Consider the following 22224-nt stretch of genomic DNA (forward strand, 5'->3'; position numbering starts at 1 on the left):
TTTAGAGTGGTCTTTTATTGTCCCCAACACAAGGTGCACCTGTGTAATGATCATGCTGTTTAATCAGCTTCTTGATATGCCACACCTGTCAGGTGGATGGATTATCTTGGCAAAGGATAAATGTTCACTAACAGGGATGTAAACACATTTGTGCACAACATTTGAGAGAAATAAGCTTTTTGTGGGTATGGAAAATTTCTGGGATCTTTTATTTCAGCTCATGAAACATGGGACCAACACTTTATATTTTTGTCAAGTATACTTTGTATCCCTCATTTACTCAAGTGTTTCCTTTTATTTTGGCAATTACCTGTAGAATATAGTAGTCAATACATGGACAATAAAGGGGTTTAAAACATTTAAAACATAGAAAAGCTGCTTTAATGGCTTCTTGACTAGAGTATACAGCAGTAGTTATTAAGGCTTAAGATGGAGGCACACAGCAAATTGAGACATGTTAAAAGTATGTATAGTATAATGAGAAATTACAAGTATTGGTCATTACAAACATGTCATACACAGCACACGGCAGGGAAGTAGTGCTCATTCCTTCATAAAGTGGGCACAGCTTAGGTTAAGGCAGGGTAGGAAATTAACATTTTTGATGATGACAACTGCATGTGCATTTTGTAGTTAGTTTCCTACCCTGGGTTTAGACTTCAGAATCACAGTTTAACAAGAGGAACTAACCCTTTGATCAGCTGGATGGAATAACTAGCACCACCATCAGCTAGGGATCGATCAACATTCCTGTTCAATAATCATATCGATTTTTTTTCATCAACAATAATGTAAAGTAAGAGCACTCATATCTCCTTGGCAGAGAGAGCAGACCAGCTCATTATGACAATTTCCAGATGATAACTGGGTGGATTTTATTTCATTCCTTTTTCCCCCTCAATAAGAACTTCTACTAGTTACATGGCATGATTATGAATCATGATGAATTGAATCCTAAATTAAATATAGAGAGAGCAATCAGCAGTTGATTGTAAATATATCTTGGCAGATTTTCATTTTGTTATATTCTTCATAAACCAGCTACTGCACTATGCATACTGTATACTCTAGTCTAAAATGTATACTGTACTATACCGTGACATTATATAGCTCCTCCAAAGATGTTAAAAAATAATGTTTTCTATGAAACACCATCCTTTTAGCCTCCAGTGTTCTATTGTAAAGGGTTGTAAACATTGATCAGTAAGCACAGTGATTGATTGACACATAAGCACTTTCAGAAGGGGGAGGGGGGTTGGTAGCCTGGATGACAGTCTGTTTTGGGGGGCAATACAGCAGAAACAGACTGGCCAGAAACAGACATGCACCTAGGCTGTTGGGGTCTGTAGAGGGGTTCTCAACCGGGCAAGGGGTCAGCAGTGGGCCGACCCTGCCCTGAGAGCATACCTGGGTTCAAATACTATTAAAAAAATACTTTGTCTGCACTTGATTAAGCTTGCCTGGCTTAATAATGGCCCAATAGTATAGTCACAAAATTGCAAACCCTGCCCACCTGGCACATCAAAGTATGTGAAAGATTTCAAGTATAGTATTTGAACCCAGGTCTGCCTGAGAGACCCCTAACGGAGCATGCTCAGATCAGACTTTGGCCTTCTTGTTGATGAGAACGGAGCAGCAGGTGAGGGCTCTGTCCACCTTGACCTTCTCCATGTTCGACACTGGGATCAACATGTGGTCCTTCAGCTTCTCAAACACCTAGGGAAGAGATGGAGTGAAGGAATATGTCTGTCTTCACCTTCTGTAACTAGTTTACAGGTTTGGTTTATTTTACAATGATCTGGGAGCACTTACGAGGGATGCAAATCTAAGAATGAACATTTTAGGTAGAGAGAGTTCTCAGTCTCCTGGGAAGAAAAACTAAGTGAGAAATATTACAACATCTCCAGAAACCCTCAAAGCAATGTGTCACCCTGTGGAGCCCTTCCAGAAGAAAACCACTGTTTTCCGAAGACCCTTCCAAGCCAGAATACTTGTCTCTCTCTCTTTCTCACTCTGTCTCCCTCCCAATCTCTCTCTCGCTTTCCCTCTGTCTCTCTCTGCCTCTCTCTCCCACTCTCTCTTTCTCAATTCAATTAAATTCAAAGGAGCTTTATTGGCATGGGAAACACATGTTAACATTGCCAAAGCAGAAACAAAAAACTATTAGAAATAATTAAAAGACCACCACCACTTTTAAACCAAATTGTAATTATCTCCAGCACAATACCAGTGTGTGTGTGTGTGTGTGTGTGTGTGTGTGTGATTTCAACAATTTGTAGAAAAAAATATAAAGTTAAAAAGTTCTAACCGATGACGTCATCAAAAGTTAACACATTTGAAAAACAGTGATTTTCAAACACTATGATATTTGCGGTGACGTGGGAGCAAGAAAATACTTTCCCTCTGGCTAGAAACTAATTGCATGGTTTGAAAAGCACTTTTTTTCCCTACCCTGTGATATCACACAGAAGCATTTTTTAGGACCTTTCTTCTTATCCTTTTAACCACAGATCATAGAAACGCACTGTTTTCATATATGTAGACACTGGTTTGGTGCTGGAGACAATGATAATGAGGTTGAAAACTGGCCGAATTGTCCTTTAACAGTAAACATTACACACAAAAGTTGTACAATTATTTCCCCCTCTCTCTGTCATACTAAAGCCTGGGCTTGCAGTACCATAGGGGCCACAAGCAACACACCCAACTCTGGCCTATCAGATCCTCCAGCAATGATGCAACAGGTCTTACTCTGGCCTTCCTACAACCAATACATAGAACAGGGATAAAGCTCATCAACCATAGGAGGGAGGTCAGAGGGGCGATGCACTTTATCCAAACTCTTCTCCTCCAAACTCCTTTTCTAAATCTGTTCTCTCGCTCTCTTTCACTCTCTCAAGTGTTTCTGTTTTTATGGCAGTGAGTCTGTGCTTTCCAGCTGGGTTGTTATTACTGTGGTTGAAATTTATACAAGGGGTAGGAGAACTTCACTGTGGGGGCTGGCTGTATTTCACTGAGACCTTTTGTCTGGTCGACTTCTATCTCTTCTCAGCCTCTGGCAGTCCCCCCGTTATGTAGCGTTACTAAAAATAGCCAGAGACAGAGTTTTTAGGGTGAGAATGTTTAGTGTTTATAGTGTTAGAAAGCAGAGTGGCTTTGCAAGCAATGAGTGGGTCTGATTGGGTTCATTCTCTTCCTCCCTATCTCTTTCTCTCTCTCTCTGAAGGGGTGTCTGTCTGTCTGTCTAGATTACTGTTACAGTGGGGAAAAAAAGTATTTAGTCAGCCACCAATTGTGCAAGTTCTCCCACTTAAAAAGATGAGAGAGGCCTGTAATTTACATCATAGGTACACGTCAACTACGACAGACAAAATAAGAAGATCTCAACCCCAAAGAAAATCTTTGGAGGGAGTTGAAAGTCTGTGTTGCCCAGCAACAGCCCCAAAACATCACTGCTCTAGAGGAGATCTGCATGGAGGAATGGGCCAAAATACCAGCAACAGTGTGTGAAAACCTTGTGAAGACTTACAGAAAACGTTTGACCTGTGTCATTGCCAACAAAGGGTATATAACAAAGTATTGAGAAACTTTTGTTATTGACCAAATATTTATTTTCCACCATAATTTGCAAATAAATTCATAAAAAATCCTACAATGTGATTTTCTGGAGATTTTTTAAAATCAATTTGTCTGTCATAGTTGACGTGTACCTATGATGAAAATTACAGGCCTCTCTCATCTTTTTAAGTGGGAGAACTTGCACAATTGGTGGCTGACTAAATACTTTTTTCCCCCACTGTAGATGTGTTAAGTTCAATCAGGCTGAGAGAGCGAGAGAGAGGGAGAGAGAGCGCACGGCTTGTTTGTATCTCCCAGATCTGCTCTTCCAGAGGGGTGGTTGCGAGAGATTACATGGAACTGTGTCTGACACATAGAAATGTATCCCTGATGATTATGATTCCAACACCTCTACATTAATGATTCTTCATCACACAGATGGTGCTCAGAGGCAGAAAGCGTACCAAGCTCCGATCCAGGACCCATATGAATACACTCTACAGTGGTCTGATACAGGAAACTGAAGCAGTCACTCTGACTTTATGTTTGGGTTGAATTAACCTTCAGCCAATCCTCTAGGAAAATATTATATTAAGCCTTTGGAAATCGGACAACAGTTCCAAATCCAATGAGACATATTTCAATAAATGCTTCGTACTAAAAATAAATGTTCAAGTTTGGGTTTTAACCACAGAGTACATTTGAGGTCTTAGGGCTGTCTGTGTAGATTGCAGGGTGTTGGTTGTCATAGTGACACTGAGGAATCTAAATGACATGGCTCATCCTCAGCCATCCCTAACTGCTACAGAGACAATAACATGTCATTCACTGCTCCCATACGAGCTGACATCCAAGAGCTGACATCCAAGGTCACAACAACGTGCAGGGATATTTACAACAAACATATGCATACAAGACTACAAATATACAATATTCAGTAGCTAATAACTGGGGGAGCACAGAGATTGGCGTGTGTGTGCTCACTTTGGCACTCTCTGGGAACTCCTCTGGGTTGCAGTGTAGCAGTACATTGCCTTTGCTGGGGAGGTTCATGTAGATGGTGTTGGCTGCAATGTCATCAGGCACCGTCAGTTTGTTGTAGCGATGGTCACTCATCTGCTGCATGATCTACAGACACACAGCAAGACAGACAGACAGATGGTAAGCTGTAAGGGACACACAGCACCACGATGAGGTAGAGAGAAGCCAAGTCCAAATTCCCTCCTATACCCCTTGGCTGTTGGCCATAACTCTCTGATGTGTTCTAGATATGTAAGGAATATGGTGGGAGCTCCACCACTACACTGCTTATACCTTTCCAGGCAAACATTGAAGGGTACAGTCGAAGGAGGAGGGGTAGGGATCATATTGAGGCTGGGCAAAAAGGAACCAGACCCTGCTGTTTCTGCCTGCTCCAGTCCTAACCTCCAAACCGCTATCTGGGCGGCTGGGCCTTAATGGAGAACACAGACAGGGGCAGACAGACTGACTGACATTCTTTCATGGCAGATGTCATGTTATTTATGTAATCTGCCGGGTCGGGGCTAGGGGGAAAAGCAGCGATCTGGGGAGAAGGAGCAGCACTCCCTCCACCAAGTGGAAGTTAGAGCACTGAGGATGCTATGACCTGAATGCAGAGCAGGTGTGTGTGTGTGTCCAATGTTTAAGATCTGAATATATGTGGATACCTTAGAGGAGGAAAAGGATGAGGGAGAACGAAAGTAAACAACATTGAAAAGTATTTTCATAAGTGGAGCATAAGATCTCGCCCAGGATAGGACTGTTGATTTTGCTAGGGTCAGATCATCTTCCTGTCATCCTCTCCTTTCCACATTACTTTTTCTCCATCCTGTCATCTCCTTCCTCTCACCCCTTTTGCTCTGCACCCCTTTTTTATATCATGCAGAGAGAGGCTAAGCAGGTATGTGTGTTTGAGGAGAATTGGGGTTAGAAGAGTCGGTGTGTGTCGAGGGTTAGGGTTAGAGGAGTGGTTGTGAGTGATTGTGGTGTTGATCCATGATGATAAATCTCTCAACCCCTCACGGTGCTCCATGTGTCTCTGTGGTTCATGATATGAACAATGGGCTTTGGCTTGGCCTGTTCACACATTCCACTCTACCCTGGGGTTGTCTGGTGTGTGTGTGTGTGTGTGTGTGTGCGTGTGAGAGAAACGTGCACATGTCTGGTATGAGTTTGTATCTCCCAGATCTGCTCTTCCAGAAGGGCGTGTTGCGTGATCGCAGCAGTCCTAAATGAAAACACGGTCCATGTGCGTGACCGCGAGCACTCTCTTCACACACAGGAGGATTAGTGGTCTGTCTGGCGAGAGAGACTGCGACAGAGAGGTGAGAGACTGTATGACACTCACGCTATACAGATCAGTATTTTACTCCGTTTTATAATAGTTTTATAATTTTCTCTCCTCTCAAATCAAATCGGACACTGATAAGGGAGAGAGGGATCATTTTTGGACTTCAGACAAATCCTCTGTTTCTTTATCACATGATGACATCATTACATCACTCCATCATGGGGTCAGAGGGCACAGAGCAGTAGCCAATGCCTGAGGAGCTGTGACATAACGGCTAGTCTCATGACAGACGGGCTAGCAAACACGCAAGATCTGGTTCTGGGTGCCAATAGTACATAATGGCAGACCACAGCTAGAGGAGAGGAGACATACTGTCACGCCCTGGCTCTGGGGACTCTTATATGTTGAGCCAGGGTGTGGATTTTCTATGTGTTATTTTCTATGTTTTGTTCTAGTTCATGTATTTCTATGTTGGCCAGGGTGGTTCCCAGTCAGAGGCAGCTGTTGCTTGTTGTCTCTGATTGGGGACCATACTTAGGCAGCCTGTTTGGCACTGTTTATTGTGGGATCTTGTTCCGTATGGTTTGTTTTGGTGTTAACCTAGGACTTCACGTATCGTTTGGTTTGTTGTTTTTGTTCGTGTGTGTTCAGTACGTTAATTAAATAAAATGTACGCTTACCACGCTGCGCCTTGGTCCGCTTCATCTAACGACGATCGTGACACATACTGAAAGGCAGTCTATAGGAAATGCAACACTAACAGGACGAGGACTGTCTGATGATGAGCTGTCCAATTATTTTCTAATCTTAACTGACTGACTGTTAGACCAGTTCTCCCCATCTCAGTCCTTCTGGACACAATTCACCCTTCACTAAACTCTTCCCCACATACCGTAGGTATTGTTGCTACCTCGGTCAAGCTTACAAACCCGCTGCAGATGAAAGTTTTGCTATCTAAGGTAAGACAAATGGGGAACAACAGAACTGGATCAGAACCAATGAATGATCTCTACAGTGGCAGTGTACATTCCCCGAAGTACTGTTTAATATGAAAAACTGCTGAATGGGTGACGGAATGTGCAGAGTCAATCTTGCTAAACAAAATATTCACCGGGAGGTAACGGAATACCCTCCGAGCAACAAACAGAGACACACAACAAAAACTACTGCCACTTTAATGACGGGATATGGGATGCCATTCCTCTAAAGTCACCAGTACACAATGTATTTTGCAGCACACTTAGAATATGTGGAATGTTCCCTGACCGGTGTAGCCATTAAACTGAGTTGTTACAATGGCTCTTTTCAAAAACACACAAGCAAACCAGTTGCTATCCAAAAGGCTTCCAAATCCTAATGGACCAGGGGAATTGTTATTAGACTGTAATGGCTACCTGTTGTCATTATTTGGGATTGGTCCTTGAAATACATTTCTTCCCAGAGAACAGACTGTTATTGGCTTATGGTCCGTGTTTAGACAGCGGCCTAAGGGGACAGAAATAATCAGGAAGCTGAATGCGGGGGCACAAGTGGTGGTGTCTGTGTGAATAGGGGGGTCGGCTGCTCCTCCTGACCTGGGGCTGGGTACACCAAAACATTATGGGTTAAAAACAAACCAATTTGGGTTATTTGGTAACCCAGCGCTGGGTAAATATTGGACAGAACACATGCTGGGTTGTTTTGATCCAGCCAGTTGAATAACCCAACATGTTGTGTAGTTGGGATTACACAAACAGGTTAATTTAACCATCAGTTGGGTTTTATTCACTTTCATGCTGGGTTAACCCAGCAGCTGGGTCTTTTTAATGTAATCCTTAGGTTTTTTTCAGGAGGCATGGTTTATTAGGGGAGTGTGGTTTTCAGATAGTTATTTTTAGCCACCCATAAGGGTAAATGCCATTCCTGTTCATCTGTTATATTGTATCAAATGTTTATTTATTGTATTATATATGTTCGAATGTACCTTATTTTTGCATATTACATATTCTTATAAAATATTAATAATATTAACATTATTAATTACATATTGTAATAAAGGGGTAACTATCCCAACTTTTGGATTTGCATAGGCTCTTAAGGAACACACACATTTCTGTAAGCCTCATAAAAGCTTCAAAACTATCAGTGTTCAACCTTAACATGCACTAACAATACAACAGAACAGATTAACAGGAAATACAGTGGCTAGCAAACACGCAAGATCTGGTTCTGGGTGCCAACCCCTATTGGCATTTTTCCTATTTTGTTGCCTTACAACCTGGAATTAAAATTGATTTTTGTGGGGTTTGTATAATTTGATTTACACAACATGCCTACCACTTTGAAGGTGCTAAATATTTTTTCTTGTGAAACAAACAAGAAATAAGACAAAAGATCTGAACTTGAGCGTGCATAACTATTCACCCCCTCAAAGTCAATACTTTGTAGAGCCACCTTTTGCAGCAATTACAGCTGCAAGTCTCTTGGGGTATGTCTCTATAAAGCTTGGCACATCTAGCCACTGGGATGTTTGCCCATTCTTCAAGGCAAAACTGCTCCAGCTCCTTCAAGTTGGATGGGTTCCGCTGGTGTACAGCAATCTTTAAGTCATACCACAGATTCTCAATTGGATTGAGGTCTGGGCTTTGACTAGGACATTCCAAGACATTTAAATGTTTCCCCTTAAACCACTCGAGTGTTGCTTTAGCAGTATGCTTAGGGTCATTGTCCTGCTGGAAGGTGAACCTCCATCCCAGTCTCAAATCTCTGGAAGACTGAAACAGGTTTCCCTCAAGAATTTCCCTGTATTTAGCGCCATCCATCATTCCTTCAATTCTGACCAGTTTCCCAGTCCCTGCCGATGAAAAACATCCCCACAGCATGATGCTGCCACCACCATGCTTCACTGTGGGGATGGTGTTCTCGGGGTGATGAGAGGTGTTGGGTTTGCGCCAGACAGATTTTTTCTGGCCACTCTTCCGTAAAGCCCAGCTTTGTGGAGTGTACGGCTTAAAGTGGTCCTATGGACAGATACTCCAATCTCCGCTGTGGAGCTTTGCAGCTCCTTCAGGGTTATCTTTGGTCTCTTTATTGCCTCTTTGATTAATGCCCTCCTTGCCTGGTCCGTGAGTTTTGTTGGGCGGCCCTCTCTTGGCAGGTTTGTTGTGGTGCCATATTCTTTCAATTTTTTAATAATGGATTTAATGGTGCTCCGTGGGATGTTCAAAGTTTCTGATATGTTTTTATAACCCAACCCTGATCTGTACTTCTCCACAACTTTGTCCCTGTTTGGAGAGCTCCTTGGTCTTCATGGTGCCGCTTGCTTGGTGGTGCCCCTTGCTTAGTGGTGTTGCAGACTCTGGGGCCTTTCAGAACAGGTGTATACTGAGATCATGTGACAGATCATGTGACACTTAGATTGCACACAGGTGGACTTTATTTAACTAATTATGTGACTTCTGAAGGTAATTGGTTGCACCAGATCTTATTTAGGGGCTTCATAGCAAAAGGGGTGATTATATATGCACGCACCACTTTTCCATTATTAATTTTTTAGAATTTTTTGAAACAAGTAATCTTTTTCATTTCACTTCAGCAATTTAGACTATTTTGTGTATGTCCGTTACATGAAATCCAAATAAAAATCAATTTAAATTAAAGGTTGTAATGCAACAAAATAGGAAAAACGCCAAAGGGGATGAATACTTTTGCAAGGCACTGTACATTTACTCTGACAGGTGGCCAAAAATACTATTTAACCCTACTAAGCCATGCCTCAAGTCTTCTGATCTGATCCGATAGGTCATACCTCAATAACCCAGCATCAATAACCCAGAATCAATAACCAAACAGTGCTATTTTTAAAGAACATAACCCAACTAATTGACCCAATGCCTGCAACCCAGCAGTTGGGTCATCCAAACAACCCAGCATTTTTTTGAGTGTAAAGGTCTGGGGTATAGGGGTTGAGGCTGGGGTGTGGGATATAAGGCTGGTGTCTGGGTATAGGGCTGGGGGTATGGGCCTGGGGATAGAGCTGGGGCAGAAAGCTTGGCCTGGGGGTCAGTTATGGGCCAATCCATGAGTCCTTGAAGCATGAGTCAACCTAGAGCCCTGGCTTGCTGGCAAGGGAGAGTGTGCGTGAGAGCGCATTTGCACTTCAGTATAAGTAAGAGGGAGTATTTGGGGAGATGACTTCACGGCTGAGGCTTGGCAGTGATAGCAGCGGAGAGCCACAATTCTTATGAGTACATTCAGATGATGGAATTCATCCGGTCCACGTCCTCAACTTGGGAGGGCTAAACATAGTATGACTGCAAACTATGCAAGGACACACAGACGCACAGACCCACGGACACTTGCATACACACACACACACACTGGCTGCCACATTTGGTGTCCCGTCAACTATACTGTATCAGAACCATGACTCAGTATCAGGCCAGACATGGTGACATGGTAATGCAGTCATAGCCTGCTTTTGTAACAAAGTCATAGTCTGGTCTGTGAATAACATGCCAACCTTAAACCACTACTTCACTATCAAGATTAGGGGTGTGTTCACAAAAGCTCACGCCAAGGGAGTCCAGCCTGCAGGCATGTAATAATATCTAATGATATTATCATTAGATTAGAGCTACATTCACAAAAACAACAACTTTATGTTCACTACAGCTACATTCACAACAACAGCAACCCATTTACATTCATTACAATAGCATTCACAACAACCCCTTTTGCGTTCATTAGAGCAGTGTGTCCCAACCCCAGTCCTTAAGTACCCCCAACAGCACACATTTTTGTTGTGGTCCTCTGTAGCTCAGCTGGTAGAGCACGGCGCTTGTAACGCCAAGGTAGTGGGTTCGATCCCCGGGACCACCCATACACAAAAAATGTATGCACGCATGACTGTAAGTCGCTTTGGATAAAAGCGTCTGCTAAATGGCATATTATTATATTATATTATTGTAGCCCCAGACAAACTCACCTGATTCAACCAAAGATTGTCTATTATACTGACAAGATAATCAAGTGACCGATCTAACAATTGAAATACATGTCCTCAAAGATGGAAGGCAGGCAGGAGGAGGCGAGATCAGGTGGGACAATTCTAGCCAGTGAGAGGCCAGATACGTGTGAACAGGCCATAGAGATAGAGGACTCATCTTTGTATCGGTGCCATTATAGCATCTGTGACAGCATGGGCAGCTCCATTGCGGCTATGTCCATTTTAAAGTAGTCAGGTTTCTTCCTCTTCATTGGCTGAGTGCTCCCAACTCATAGGAATTCCCGCCCAGTTGACTACTTTAAAATGGTGTAAGCCCTCAATGGCAACGTCCATGTTAAAACTGGTTATATCCATGACACATAAACAGCGCCGGAGAAGATGGCTGCCGTTTTACAGCCCTCTAACCAATTGTACTATTATGTGTGTTTTTCCGCGTTATTTGTAATTTATTTTGTACATAATGTTTATGCCATCGTCTCTTATAACCAAAAAGAGCTTCTGGATATCAGGACAGCGATTACTCACCTCGCATTGGACGAAGACTTTTTCTTCAACGAGTCGGACGCGAAGGATATTCTACAGACACCCGGCAAGGCCCAGATCCCCGTCATTCGCCTGAGGAAGAGACGGAGATATCGTGGACGTAGGTCGGGGTGCCTTGTAAGGATCCGACGGCGAGCGAGTAAACTGCCTCTCCCATCAATACTATTAGCCAACGTTCAATCTTTTGAGAATAAAATTGACGATTTAAGATTACGGTTATCCTACCAACGGGACATTAAAAACTGTAATATCTTATGTTTCACGGAGTCGTGGCTGAACGACAACAATGATACCATTCAGCTAGCAGGCTACACGCTACATCGGCAGGACAGAACGGCTGGCTCCGGTAAGACAAAGGGTGGCGGTCTCTGTATATTTGTAAACAACAGCTGGTGTACAAAATCAAATACTAAGGAAGTCTCGAGGTTTTGCTCGCCTGAGGTAGAGTATCTTATGATAAGCTGTAGACCACACTATTTACCAAGAGAGTTTTCAGCTATATTTTTCATAGCTGTCTATTTACCACCACAAACCAATGCTGGCATTAAGATTGCACTGAATGAGTTGTACAAGGCCATTAATCAACAGGAAAACGCTCATCCAGATGCAGCGCTCCTAGTGGCCGGGGACTTTAATGCAGGGAAACTTAAATCCGTTCTACCTAATTTCTACCAGCATGTCAAATGTGCAACCAGAGGGAAAAAAACTCTAGACCACCTTTACTCCACACACAGAGACGCATACAAAGCTCTCCCTCGCCCTCCATTTGGCAAATCTGACCATAACTCTATCCTCCTGATTCCTGCTTATAAGCAAAAACTGAAGCAGGAAGCACCAGTGATTCGGTTAATAAAAAAGTGGTCAGATGACGCAGATGCCAAGCTACAGGACTGTTTTGCTAGCACAGACTGGAACATGTTCCGGGATTCTTCAGACAGCATTGAGGAGTACACCACATCAGTCACTGGCTTCATCAATAAGTGCATCGATGATGTCGTCCCCACAGTGACCGTACGTACATACCCCAACCAGAAGCCATGGATTACAGGCAACATCCGCACTGAGCTAAAGGGTAGAGCTGCCGCTTTCAAGGAACGGGACTCTAACCCGGAAGCTTATAAGAAATCCCGCTATGACCTCCGACGAACCATCAAACAGGCAAAGAGTCAATACAGGTCTAAGATTGAATCATACTACACTGGCTCTGACGCTCGTCGGATGTGGCAGGGCTTGAAAACTATTACAGACTACAAAGGGAAGCACAGCCGCGAGCTGCCCAGTGACACAAGCCTACCAGACGAGCTAAACCACTTCTATGCTCGCTTCGAGGCAAGCAACACTGAAGCATGCATGAGAGCACCAGCTGTTCCGGACGACTATGTGATCACGCTCTCCGTAGCCGATGTGAGTAAGACTTTTAAGCAAGTCAACATTCACAAGGCCGCTGGGCCAGACGGATTACCAGGGCGTGTACTCCGAGCATGTGCTGACCAACTGGCAAGTGTCTTCACTGACATTTTCAACATGTCCCTGACCGAGTCTGTAATACCAACATGTTTCAAGCAGACCACCATAGTCCCCGTGCCCAAGAACTCTAAGATAACCTGCCTAAATGACTACCGACCCGTGGCACTGACGTCTGTAGCCATGAAGTGCTTTGAAAGACTGGTCATGGCTCACATCAACAGCATAATCCCAGAAACCCTAGACCCACTCCAATTTGCATACCGCCCCAACAGATCCACAGATGATGCAATCTCTATCGCACTCCACACTGCCCTTTCCCACCTGGACAAGAGGAACACCTACGTGAGAATGCTATTCATTGACTACAGCTCAGCATTCAACACCATAGTGCCCTCTAAGCTCATCACTAAGCTAAGGATCCTGGGACTAAACACCTCCCCTCTGCAACTGGATCCTGGACTTCCTGACGGGCCGCCCCCAGGTGGTAAGGGTAGGTAACAACACATCTGCCACACTGATCCTCAACACGGGGGCCCCTCAGGGGTGCGTGCTCAGTCCCCCTCCTGTACTCTCTGTTCACCCATGACTGCATGGCCAGGCACGACTCCAACACCATCATTAAGTTTGCCGACGACACAACAGTGGTAGGCCTGATCACCGACAACGATGAGACAGCCTATAGGGAGGAGGTCAGAGATCTGGCCGTGTGGTGCCAGGACAACAACCTCTCCCTCAACGTGACCAAGACAAAGGAGATGATTGTGGACTACAGGAAAAAAAAGAGGACTGAGCACGCCCCATTCTCATCGACGGGGCTGTAGTGGAACAGGTTGAGAGCTTCAAGTTCCTTGGTGTCCACATCACCAACGAACTATCATGGTCCAAGCACACCAAGACAGTCGTGAAGAGGGCACGACAAAGCCTATTCCCCCTCAGGAGACTAAAAAGATTTGGCATGGGTCCTCAGATCCTCAAAAAAATTCTACAGCTGCACCATCGAGAGCATCCTGACTGGTTGCATCACCGCCTGGTATGGCAACTGCTTGGCCTCTGACCGCAAGGCACTACAGAGGGTAGTGCGTACGGCCCAGTACATCACTGGGGCAAAGCTCCCTGCCATCCAAGACCTCTATACCAGGCGGTGTCAGAGGAAGGCCCTCAAAATTGTCAAAGACTCCAGCCACCCTAGTCATAGACTGTTCTCTCTGCTACCGCACGGCAAGCGGTACCGAGTGCCAAGTCTAGGTCCAAAAGACTTCTCAACAGCTTCTACCCACAAGCCATAAGACTCCTGAACAGCTAATCATGGCTACCCGGACTATTTGCACTGCCCCCCCCACCCCATCCTTTTTACGCTGCTGCTACTCCGTTAAGTATTTATGCATAGTCACTTTAACTCTACCCACATGTACATATTACCTCAACTACCTCAACTAGCCGGTGCCCCCGCACATTGACTCTGCACCGTTACCCCCCTGTATATATAGCCTCCCTACTGTCACTTTATTTTACTTCTGCTCTTTGTTTTTCTCAACACTTTTTTTTGTTGTTGTTTTATTCTTACTTTTTTGTTTAAAATAAACGCACTGTTGGTTAAGGGCTGTAAGTAAGCATTTCACTGTAATGTCTGCACTTGTTGTATTCGGCGCATGTGACCAATAAAATTTGATTTGATTTGATTTGATTTGATTTGATGAGTCCTCTATCTAGCTCTATGACAACAGGCACAACTCCGATATATAAAGTCGTTTTTTTCAAAGTTGCCGAAATGTCACGTGCGTCCACTTATATCAGTGCATTCGTCACAACCTAACCATAACGAAACTTCTATTCGATCAAATAAGCCTCATGTAGAAAATTCAACACTCATAGACCTCAAATTCCTTACTTCATGGGCTAATTTTCGTTGACAGATTTTGGGCTCACTTCGCCTCTTCCTCTCTGATTCAACTCATCGAGGGCTTGATGATTAGTTGACAAGTTGGATCAAATTAAGATCCTGTACTGTATGTAATAATTAATTACCAGTGTAAATAAATAATACTTGGATATGTTTGCCTCAGTATGTTAAATGAGCTAAGGATAACATGGGGGAATGAATAGGCGAGTAAACATATGTACAGTCTTTACACATCTCATTGATAATGATAATTGTGGACCACAGGAAGAGTCTCTGATGCAATTGTAACAGCTAATGAGGATCCACATAAACAAATAGGTACTTAGCAGTAGATGGACATGGAATTCTGTCTGTTTGTCGTGTGTAGATAGTTCCTCTCAATTTATTGAGTGTTTTCAACCCTTTTCAGCCCTGGGCCAGTAGGGGGTGACGTCTCACTAAGAAGGCAGATGAGGAAGAACCCTACCACTGAGAAAGCCTGGCTGTCAACTTTCAGGTGTGTCTGTCCCAGGTGTGCAGGGCCAGAATACCGATCAGGCTCGCAAGGCACATGCCCCGGGGCACCCGACCTCTTGGGGCCCTCAGATAACATATGATAGCAACATGTGAAGAATTGCAGGAAATTAGCTTTAAAACTGCAAAATGTTCTCTTAGCCTTATGGCAAAATGTGAACAAAAGCATGAAATTAGCTATAAAACAGCATTAAAAAATATATATTCTTGAATTGCAGGAAATTTCCATTTAAACGGCACAATTTTCTCTTAATTAGCCTCATGACAAAATGTGTAGAATTGCATTATAAAACTGCACATTTTTCTCTCTGCACCATGGCAAAATGTGTTGAAATGCAGTAAGTTAGCTGAATTCCCCCCAAAGAATTGGGGGCCCCAAATGCTGTAGTCCGGCCAAGCAGGTGTGTGTGCTCCCTTGTCTCTGAGGTTTCAAAACGTGTCACATTCTGTTTTCGTGTCTGTATCGTGTACTGTGTATTGACACAGAGTTGCGTGACAGTCTGTGATTTGGAGTGGTGTGTGCATGCCAGTCTCCTGCTTTGATGCCGGGGAATTCCTTGTGTCTGTTCGTCAGAAAAGAACAGGCAGAGATTTATTGCAACAGCCTCCATGAAAGGTAGCAATATGTCACTGTCAGTGTATTTGTGTTTGCTCCCCGTCTTTTATGAAGAGGATCTGTATTCACTATAGGGTGTGTGTGTGTGTGCATCCCTGTAGTGGTTATTCAAGGACTCTCATTAGATAAGCCCTATTGATTCAGAAGCCCTGTCTTTGGTTATGAGGTGGTGGGCGTTTAAACAATAGGTGTATAATTGAGGTTCAGCTGTGTATAAAATGGATTATACCACAGATTAACTACGAACATCAATTTATCAGAGGGATCACATTGACATGTGGTTTCTGCAGGCTTGTAGAAGTTGTAATCAGAGGCAGGCATCAAACCGCAGAGGGAGGGGGGATCTGTTGTTGTGTGTGAGGTGGGGGGGAGGGTTGAGTCAACACGTGTGATGTCCTGTCTTGCTGTGTTACGCAGCGCAGTGAATACCTGACAGAGGGGGAAGGAGAGCGGGAGGGAAGGAGGAGGGAGCACAGGGCTGTACAGTTACAGTATCTTGAGACAGAGACAAAAATCAAAACAGGGAGAAAAAAAAACTGTCAATGTAAAATAAACATTCTTCAAACTTGATAGGTTTTCTTATAGGTTTCCATAACTACAATCCCAATCAAATTGGGAATACCTGGGGAAAAGGCAATGACAACACTGCAAATCCCCAAAGATCAAAACATTCCTCAGATAGGTCACTCTCTGGTCCTTCCAAAGTAATGCTTGGGGTACAGTGGGGAAAAAAGTATTTAGTCAGCCACCAATTGTGCATGTTCTCCCACTTAAAAAGATGAGAGAGGCCTGTAATTTTCATCATAGGTACACGTCAACTATGACAGACAAAATGAGCAAAAAAAATCCAGAAAATCACATTGTAGGATTTTTTATGCATTTATTTGCAAATTATGGTGGAAAATAAGTATTTGGTCAATAACAAAAGTTTCTCAATACTTTGGTATATACCCTTTGTTGGCAATGACACAGGTCAAACGTTTGGTGTAAGTCTTCACAAGGTTTTCACACACTGTTGCTGGTACTTTGGCCCATTCCTCCATGCAGATCTCCTCTAGAGCAGTGATGTTTTGGGGCTGTCGCTGGGCAACACAGACTTTCAACTCCCTCCAAAGATTTTGTATGGGGTTGAGATCTGGAGACTGGCTAGGCCACTCCAGGACCATGAAATGCTTCTTACGAAGCCACTCCTTCGTTGCCCGGGTGGTGTGTTTGGGATCATTGTCATGCTGAAAGACCCAGCCACGTTTCATCTTCAATGCCCTTGATGATGGAAGGAGGTTTTCACTCAAAATCTCACGATACATGGCCCCATTCATTCTTTCCTTTACACGGATCAGTCGTCCTGGTCCCTTTGCAGAAAAACAGCCCCAAAGCATGATGTTTCCACCCCCATGCTTCACAGTAGGTATGGTGTTCTTTGGATGCAACTCAGCATTCTTTGTCCTCCAAACACGACGAGTTGAGTTTTTACCAAAAAAGTTCTATTTTGGTTTCATCTGACCATATGACATTCTCCCAATCCTCTTCTGGATCATCCAAATGCACTCTAGCAAACTTCAGATGGGCCTGGACATGTACTGGCTTAAGCAGGGGGACACGTCTGGCACTGCAGGATTTGAGTCCCTGGCGGCATAGTGTGTTACTGATGGTAGGCTTTGTTACTTTGGTCCCAGCTCTCTGCAGGTCATTCACTAGGTCCCCCCCGTGTGGTTCTGGGATTTTTGCTCACCGTTCTTGTGATCATTTTGACCCCACGGGGTGAGATCTTGCGTGGAGCCCCAGATCGAGGGAGATTATCAGTGGTCTTGTATGTCTTCCATTTCCTAATAATTGCTCCCACAGTTGATTTCTTCAAACCAAGCTGCTTACCTATTGCAGATTCAGTCTTCCCAGCCTGGTGCAGGTCTACAATTTTGTTTCTGGTGTCCTTTGACAGCTCTTTGGTCTTGGCCATAGTGGAGTTTGGAGTGTGACTGTTTGAGATTGTGGACAGGTGTCTTTTATACTGATAACAAGTTCAAACAGGTGCCATTAATACAGGTAACGAGTGGAGGACAGAGGAGCCTCTTAAAGAAGAAGTTACAGGTCTGTGAGAGCCAGAAATCTTGCTTGTTTGAAGATGACCAAATACTTATTTTCCACCATAATTTGCAAATAAATTCATAGAAAATCCTACAATGTGATTTTCTGGAATTTTTTTCCTCAATTTGTCTGTCATAGTTGACGTGTACCTATGATGAAAATTACAGCCCTCTCTCATCTTTTTAAGTGGGAGAACTTGCACAATTGGTGGCTGACTAAATACTTTTTCCCCCACTGTATATGGGAACTCCTCCAAGATAGAAAATGACCAAGGAGTGAACCATGATTTGCCCTGTCTGTATCGTACTGTTGCTGCATTACACTGAAGAAGCCTTCCTCTCAATGAGGTGTGCTCAACTGTTTGTTCTATATGACTCAGGGATGAGGTGAGTTAGAGCAATATGATTTCCAGTTTGATCTCAGTACAAGGTTGTAGGTAAGATGATCTGCAGTTACTTCGAGCATCAAATGTGTCACCTGAAATACTATTCAATACAAATACCTAATTTTCCAAACTTGGAGCAAGTCAATAAAACGTTTGCATTTGCAAACTCATTAAGAACTGTTTACACATTGTTTAGGAGTTGCATTATTCTTATTGTGGTTATTTATGACCAGGCAGAACTATTAAAAACAACTGGGAAATTAAGTAAAACATCTGACAAATCCATTAATATCGAAGACAAAAGAAGAAACAATATATTAATAATACAAAGAATTAGGAGGGTGCTTACATTGGTCCTATTTCACACATGTACAAGTATGTATTATACTCCAGTATTAGTGGTTAATAATTTAATATTTTATTAATATTCATATTTCACAATATATTTATTTGTAATTTATCAGCACAATACATCGAAACTTTGGTTTACAGCATAACATTTGTAAAAAAAAAAATCTATAATAATCTGAACACTTATCTATATTCATCCCTCTCTCTCCATTCCTCCCTGCTCTCTCCATCCCCTTTCCCCTCCTTCCTCGCTCCCCGTCTGTCTCCAACCCCCTTTCCCTTCATCCATGTTACACAAAGCAGAAGTGCCAGACAGTTGGCCTAACTCTCTCCCCATTGCGTCCCTCTCCCTCACATGCTACATAGAGCAGAAGTGCCTCTACCTAACGTTCTCTCTCCATCCCCTTCCATCTCTCCTCCTACCTCTCCCTCTCTCCACCTCCATCCCTCCCCCTCCAGCCTGCTCTCCCCCACCCCCTATTCTCTATTCTCCCTCTTTCCCTCACCATCCCCATGCTACACCGAGCAGAAGTGCCTCTACCTAACTTTCTCTCTCCATCCCCACTCTCTACCCCCTCTCTCTCCTCCTGCCTCTCCCTTTCTCCACATTCATCCCTCCCCCTCTCCTCTCTCTCTCCAGCCTACTCTCCCTCCCTCCTTTTAACGACTGTGTTCTTTGTTGTAAGAGCTTGTGGCATTTTTATTGATGCCTTGATGATAGAGGAGGGGGGGGATCCCACTTGTAGCAGGCTGGTTCCAGGCCCACCATTTTCACTGTCATAATGGAAGACCGGGTTCCATCAAGGGCCAAAATATTTTGTTGAGCCCCACCACCGAGAAGACACCCTCAGCATCCGCATTTGAGTGAGAAAGAATCAGCCAGCTTGGCAATGTTTGAGAGTCGCCCAAATCGGTTCATCCCTGTCACCTATGAAGAATGTTCATATACACTCAGTGGCCAGTTTATAAGGTACACCATCCCGTTCACAAAAATGTTTCCCTCCTACAGACAGTGAGTCACGTGACCGTGGCTTGCTATATCAAGCAGGCAGACAGGCATCGAGGCATTGAGTTACTGTTTGATTGAACGTTAGAATGAGCAAAACGAGTGACTTAAGCGACTTTGAGCGTGGTATGATTGTCAGTGCAAGGCACGCCGGTTCCAGTGTCTCAGAAATGGCCGGCCTCCTGGGCTTTTCACACACCACAGTTTCTAGGGTTTACAGAGAATGGTGCGACAAACAAAAAACATCCAGTGAGCGGCAGTCCTGTGGGCGAAAACAGCTTGTTGATGTGAGGTTGAAGGAGAATGGCAAGAATTGTGCAAGCTAACAAGCGGGCCCCAAGCAGGCAAATAACGGCGCACTACAACAGTGGTGTGCAGAACGGCATCTCGGAACACACAACTCGGATGCGCTATTGCAGCAGACGACCACACCGGGTTCCACTCCTATCAGCTAAAAACAAGAAGCGGCTCCAGTGGGCACGTGATCACCAACACTGGACAATTGAGGAGTGGAAAAACCTTGCCATTTCTTGTTGCGTCATGCTGACGGCAGAGTCAGGATTTGGCGTAAGCAGCATGAGTCCATGGCCCCATCCTGCCTGGTGTCAATGGTACAGGCTGGTGGTGTAATGGTGTGGGGAATGTTTGCCTGGCACACGTTAGGTCCCCTGATACAAATTGAGCAACGTTTCCATACCCCAAATAATTCAGGCTGCTATACTCCCGAGTGGCGCAGTGGTCTAAGGCACTGCATCGCAGTGCTAGCTGTGCCACTAGAGATCCTGGTTCAAATCCAGGCTCTGTCGTAGCCGGCCGCGACCGGGAGACCCATGGGGTGGCGCACAATTTGTCCAGGGTAGGGGAAGGAATGGCCAGCAGGGATGTAGCTCAATTGGTAGAGCACAGTGTTTGCAATGCCAGGGTTGTGGGTTCGATTCCCATGGGGTGCCAGTATAAAAAAATACTGTATTCACTCACTAACTGTAAGCTGCTCTGGATAAGAGCATCTGCTAAATGACTAAAATGTAATCTGGCCTGGTACTAGATGGGTGTACCTAATAAACTGGCCACTGAGTGTAAGGCCTAATAATCTTATCTGAAGTGTTTAGCATTAAGTTAATTAAGTACTTGTGCATGAGGAGGCCACAGAATAATTCTTACCTTATGCTTAATGATGCCAGATGGCCCCATTTATCAAAGCAGGACACTGGCATGCACACACCACTCCAAATCACAGACTGTAGAGTAGTGTACACACGCCTGTCATGCAACTCTGTGTCAATACACAGTACACGGTACAGACACGAAACAGAATGTGACACGTTTTGAAACATCAGAGACAAGGGAGCACACACACCTGCTTGGCCGGGCTACCACATTTGGGGCCCCGGACCATTTTAAAAAAAAGAATTCAGCTAACTTACTGCATTTCAACACATTTTGCCATGGTGCAGAGAGAAACATTTGCAGTTTTATAATGCTATTCTACACATTTTGTCAGGAGGCTAGGTAAGAGTAAATGATGCCGTTTTAAAGCAAATTTCCTGCAATTATTTCCTTTTTGCCATGGAAGAAGATAAAACAAATTCTATTTTTATAGCTCATACCATGCTTTTGTTCACATTATGCCACAAGGCTGTGAACATTTTGCAGTTTTAAAGCACATTTTCTGCTTTTCTACACATTTCACCATGAGGCTGAGAGAAAATGTTGCAGTTTTAAAGCAAATGTCCTGCGATTCTACACATTCTGCTATCGTATGCTATCTGGGGGCCCCAGGGGTGGATCTTGGGGATCATCCATGAGCTGATAATCCAGGAACTCATGACAGTTGGTCATGCTCTTGAGGTTCATGATATGGGAGTAGGTGAGCAAACCTAAAAGAACACAGTATGCACTGTTTTGAAATAGTCAGAGTAGTTTAAAGTAGTAGTGAATTATACAATCAAAATAAAATATTAGCTTAAGAAAACATTAACTCCTACCTGTCCACAAAGGGCATCTTCAACAGCACACTCTCACCTCTGCCAGACGTCCACGAATCTGGCATGTTTCAGCACAGGCTCTGTCAGTGGTAATGTTGTAATTGCATAGTCGACAGCCTCCTCCAGAAATGAAACCGCAGCCTGATGAAACGTATCCACTTGCAGTTGTGTGTCTTCAGCCTCGAGAAGCCAGTTGAGCTTGGTTCTTGTGGTTAAACTAACATTCAGCTTTGCTCCTGCCCGACAGAGACATTAGTTACACTTAATACGCAAATGATTCAAAACCACCGTGTGTAATTCCACCTATTAACCATTACCTGACAGTTGGTTTGTCTTTTCTTTGCAAAATATTTAGTGTGGCGCTCGGTTCTGAAGAGCAGCAAGCTTTATATAATTCTGTGACAAGATGACATGTTAATTTAAATCCATTCAAATGTATTCTATTGGGTCTTTCAACAACTACGACAATAGAGGTGGTTTTGGTTAAAGTGTTTACCTGTCAGGTAACCTTTCATGT

General features: G+C 43.8%; 1 protein-coding gene across 2 annotated transcripts in view; it reads right to left on the bottom strand.

The window, feature by feature from the left end:
- Nucleotides 1-239: 239 nt before the first annotated feature.
- LOC121540460 (N(G),N(G)-dimethylarginine dimethylaminohydrolase 1-like) overlaps nucleotides 240-22224 on the bottom strand; it is a 152187-nt gene continuing 130202 nt past the window's right edge. For both annotated transcript variants that reach the window (XM_041849339.2, XM_041849338.1), the window contains exons 5-6: nucleotides 4543-4686; nucleotides 240-1716 (exon numbers count right to left, since the gene is read on the bottom strand). In XM_041849339.2, coding sequence (XP_041705273.1) covers nucleotides 1600-1716; nucleotides 4543-4686 — 261 coding nt within the window. In that variant the 3' untranslated portion in view covers nucleotides 240-1599. The remainder of the gene's footprint in view (nucleotides 1717-4542; nucleotides 4687-22224) is intronic.

This window comes from Coregonus clupeaformis, unplaced genomic scaffold, assembly GCF_020615455.1.
Source record: "Coregonus clupeaformis isolate EN_2021a unplaced genomic scaffold, ASM2061545v1 scaf0127, whole genome shotgun sequence".
NCBI lineage: Eukaryota > Metazoa > Chordata > Actinopteri > Salmoniformes > Salmonidae > Coregonus > Coregonus clupeaformis.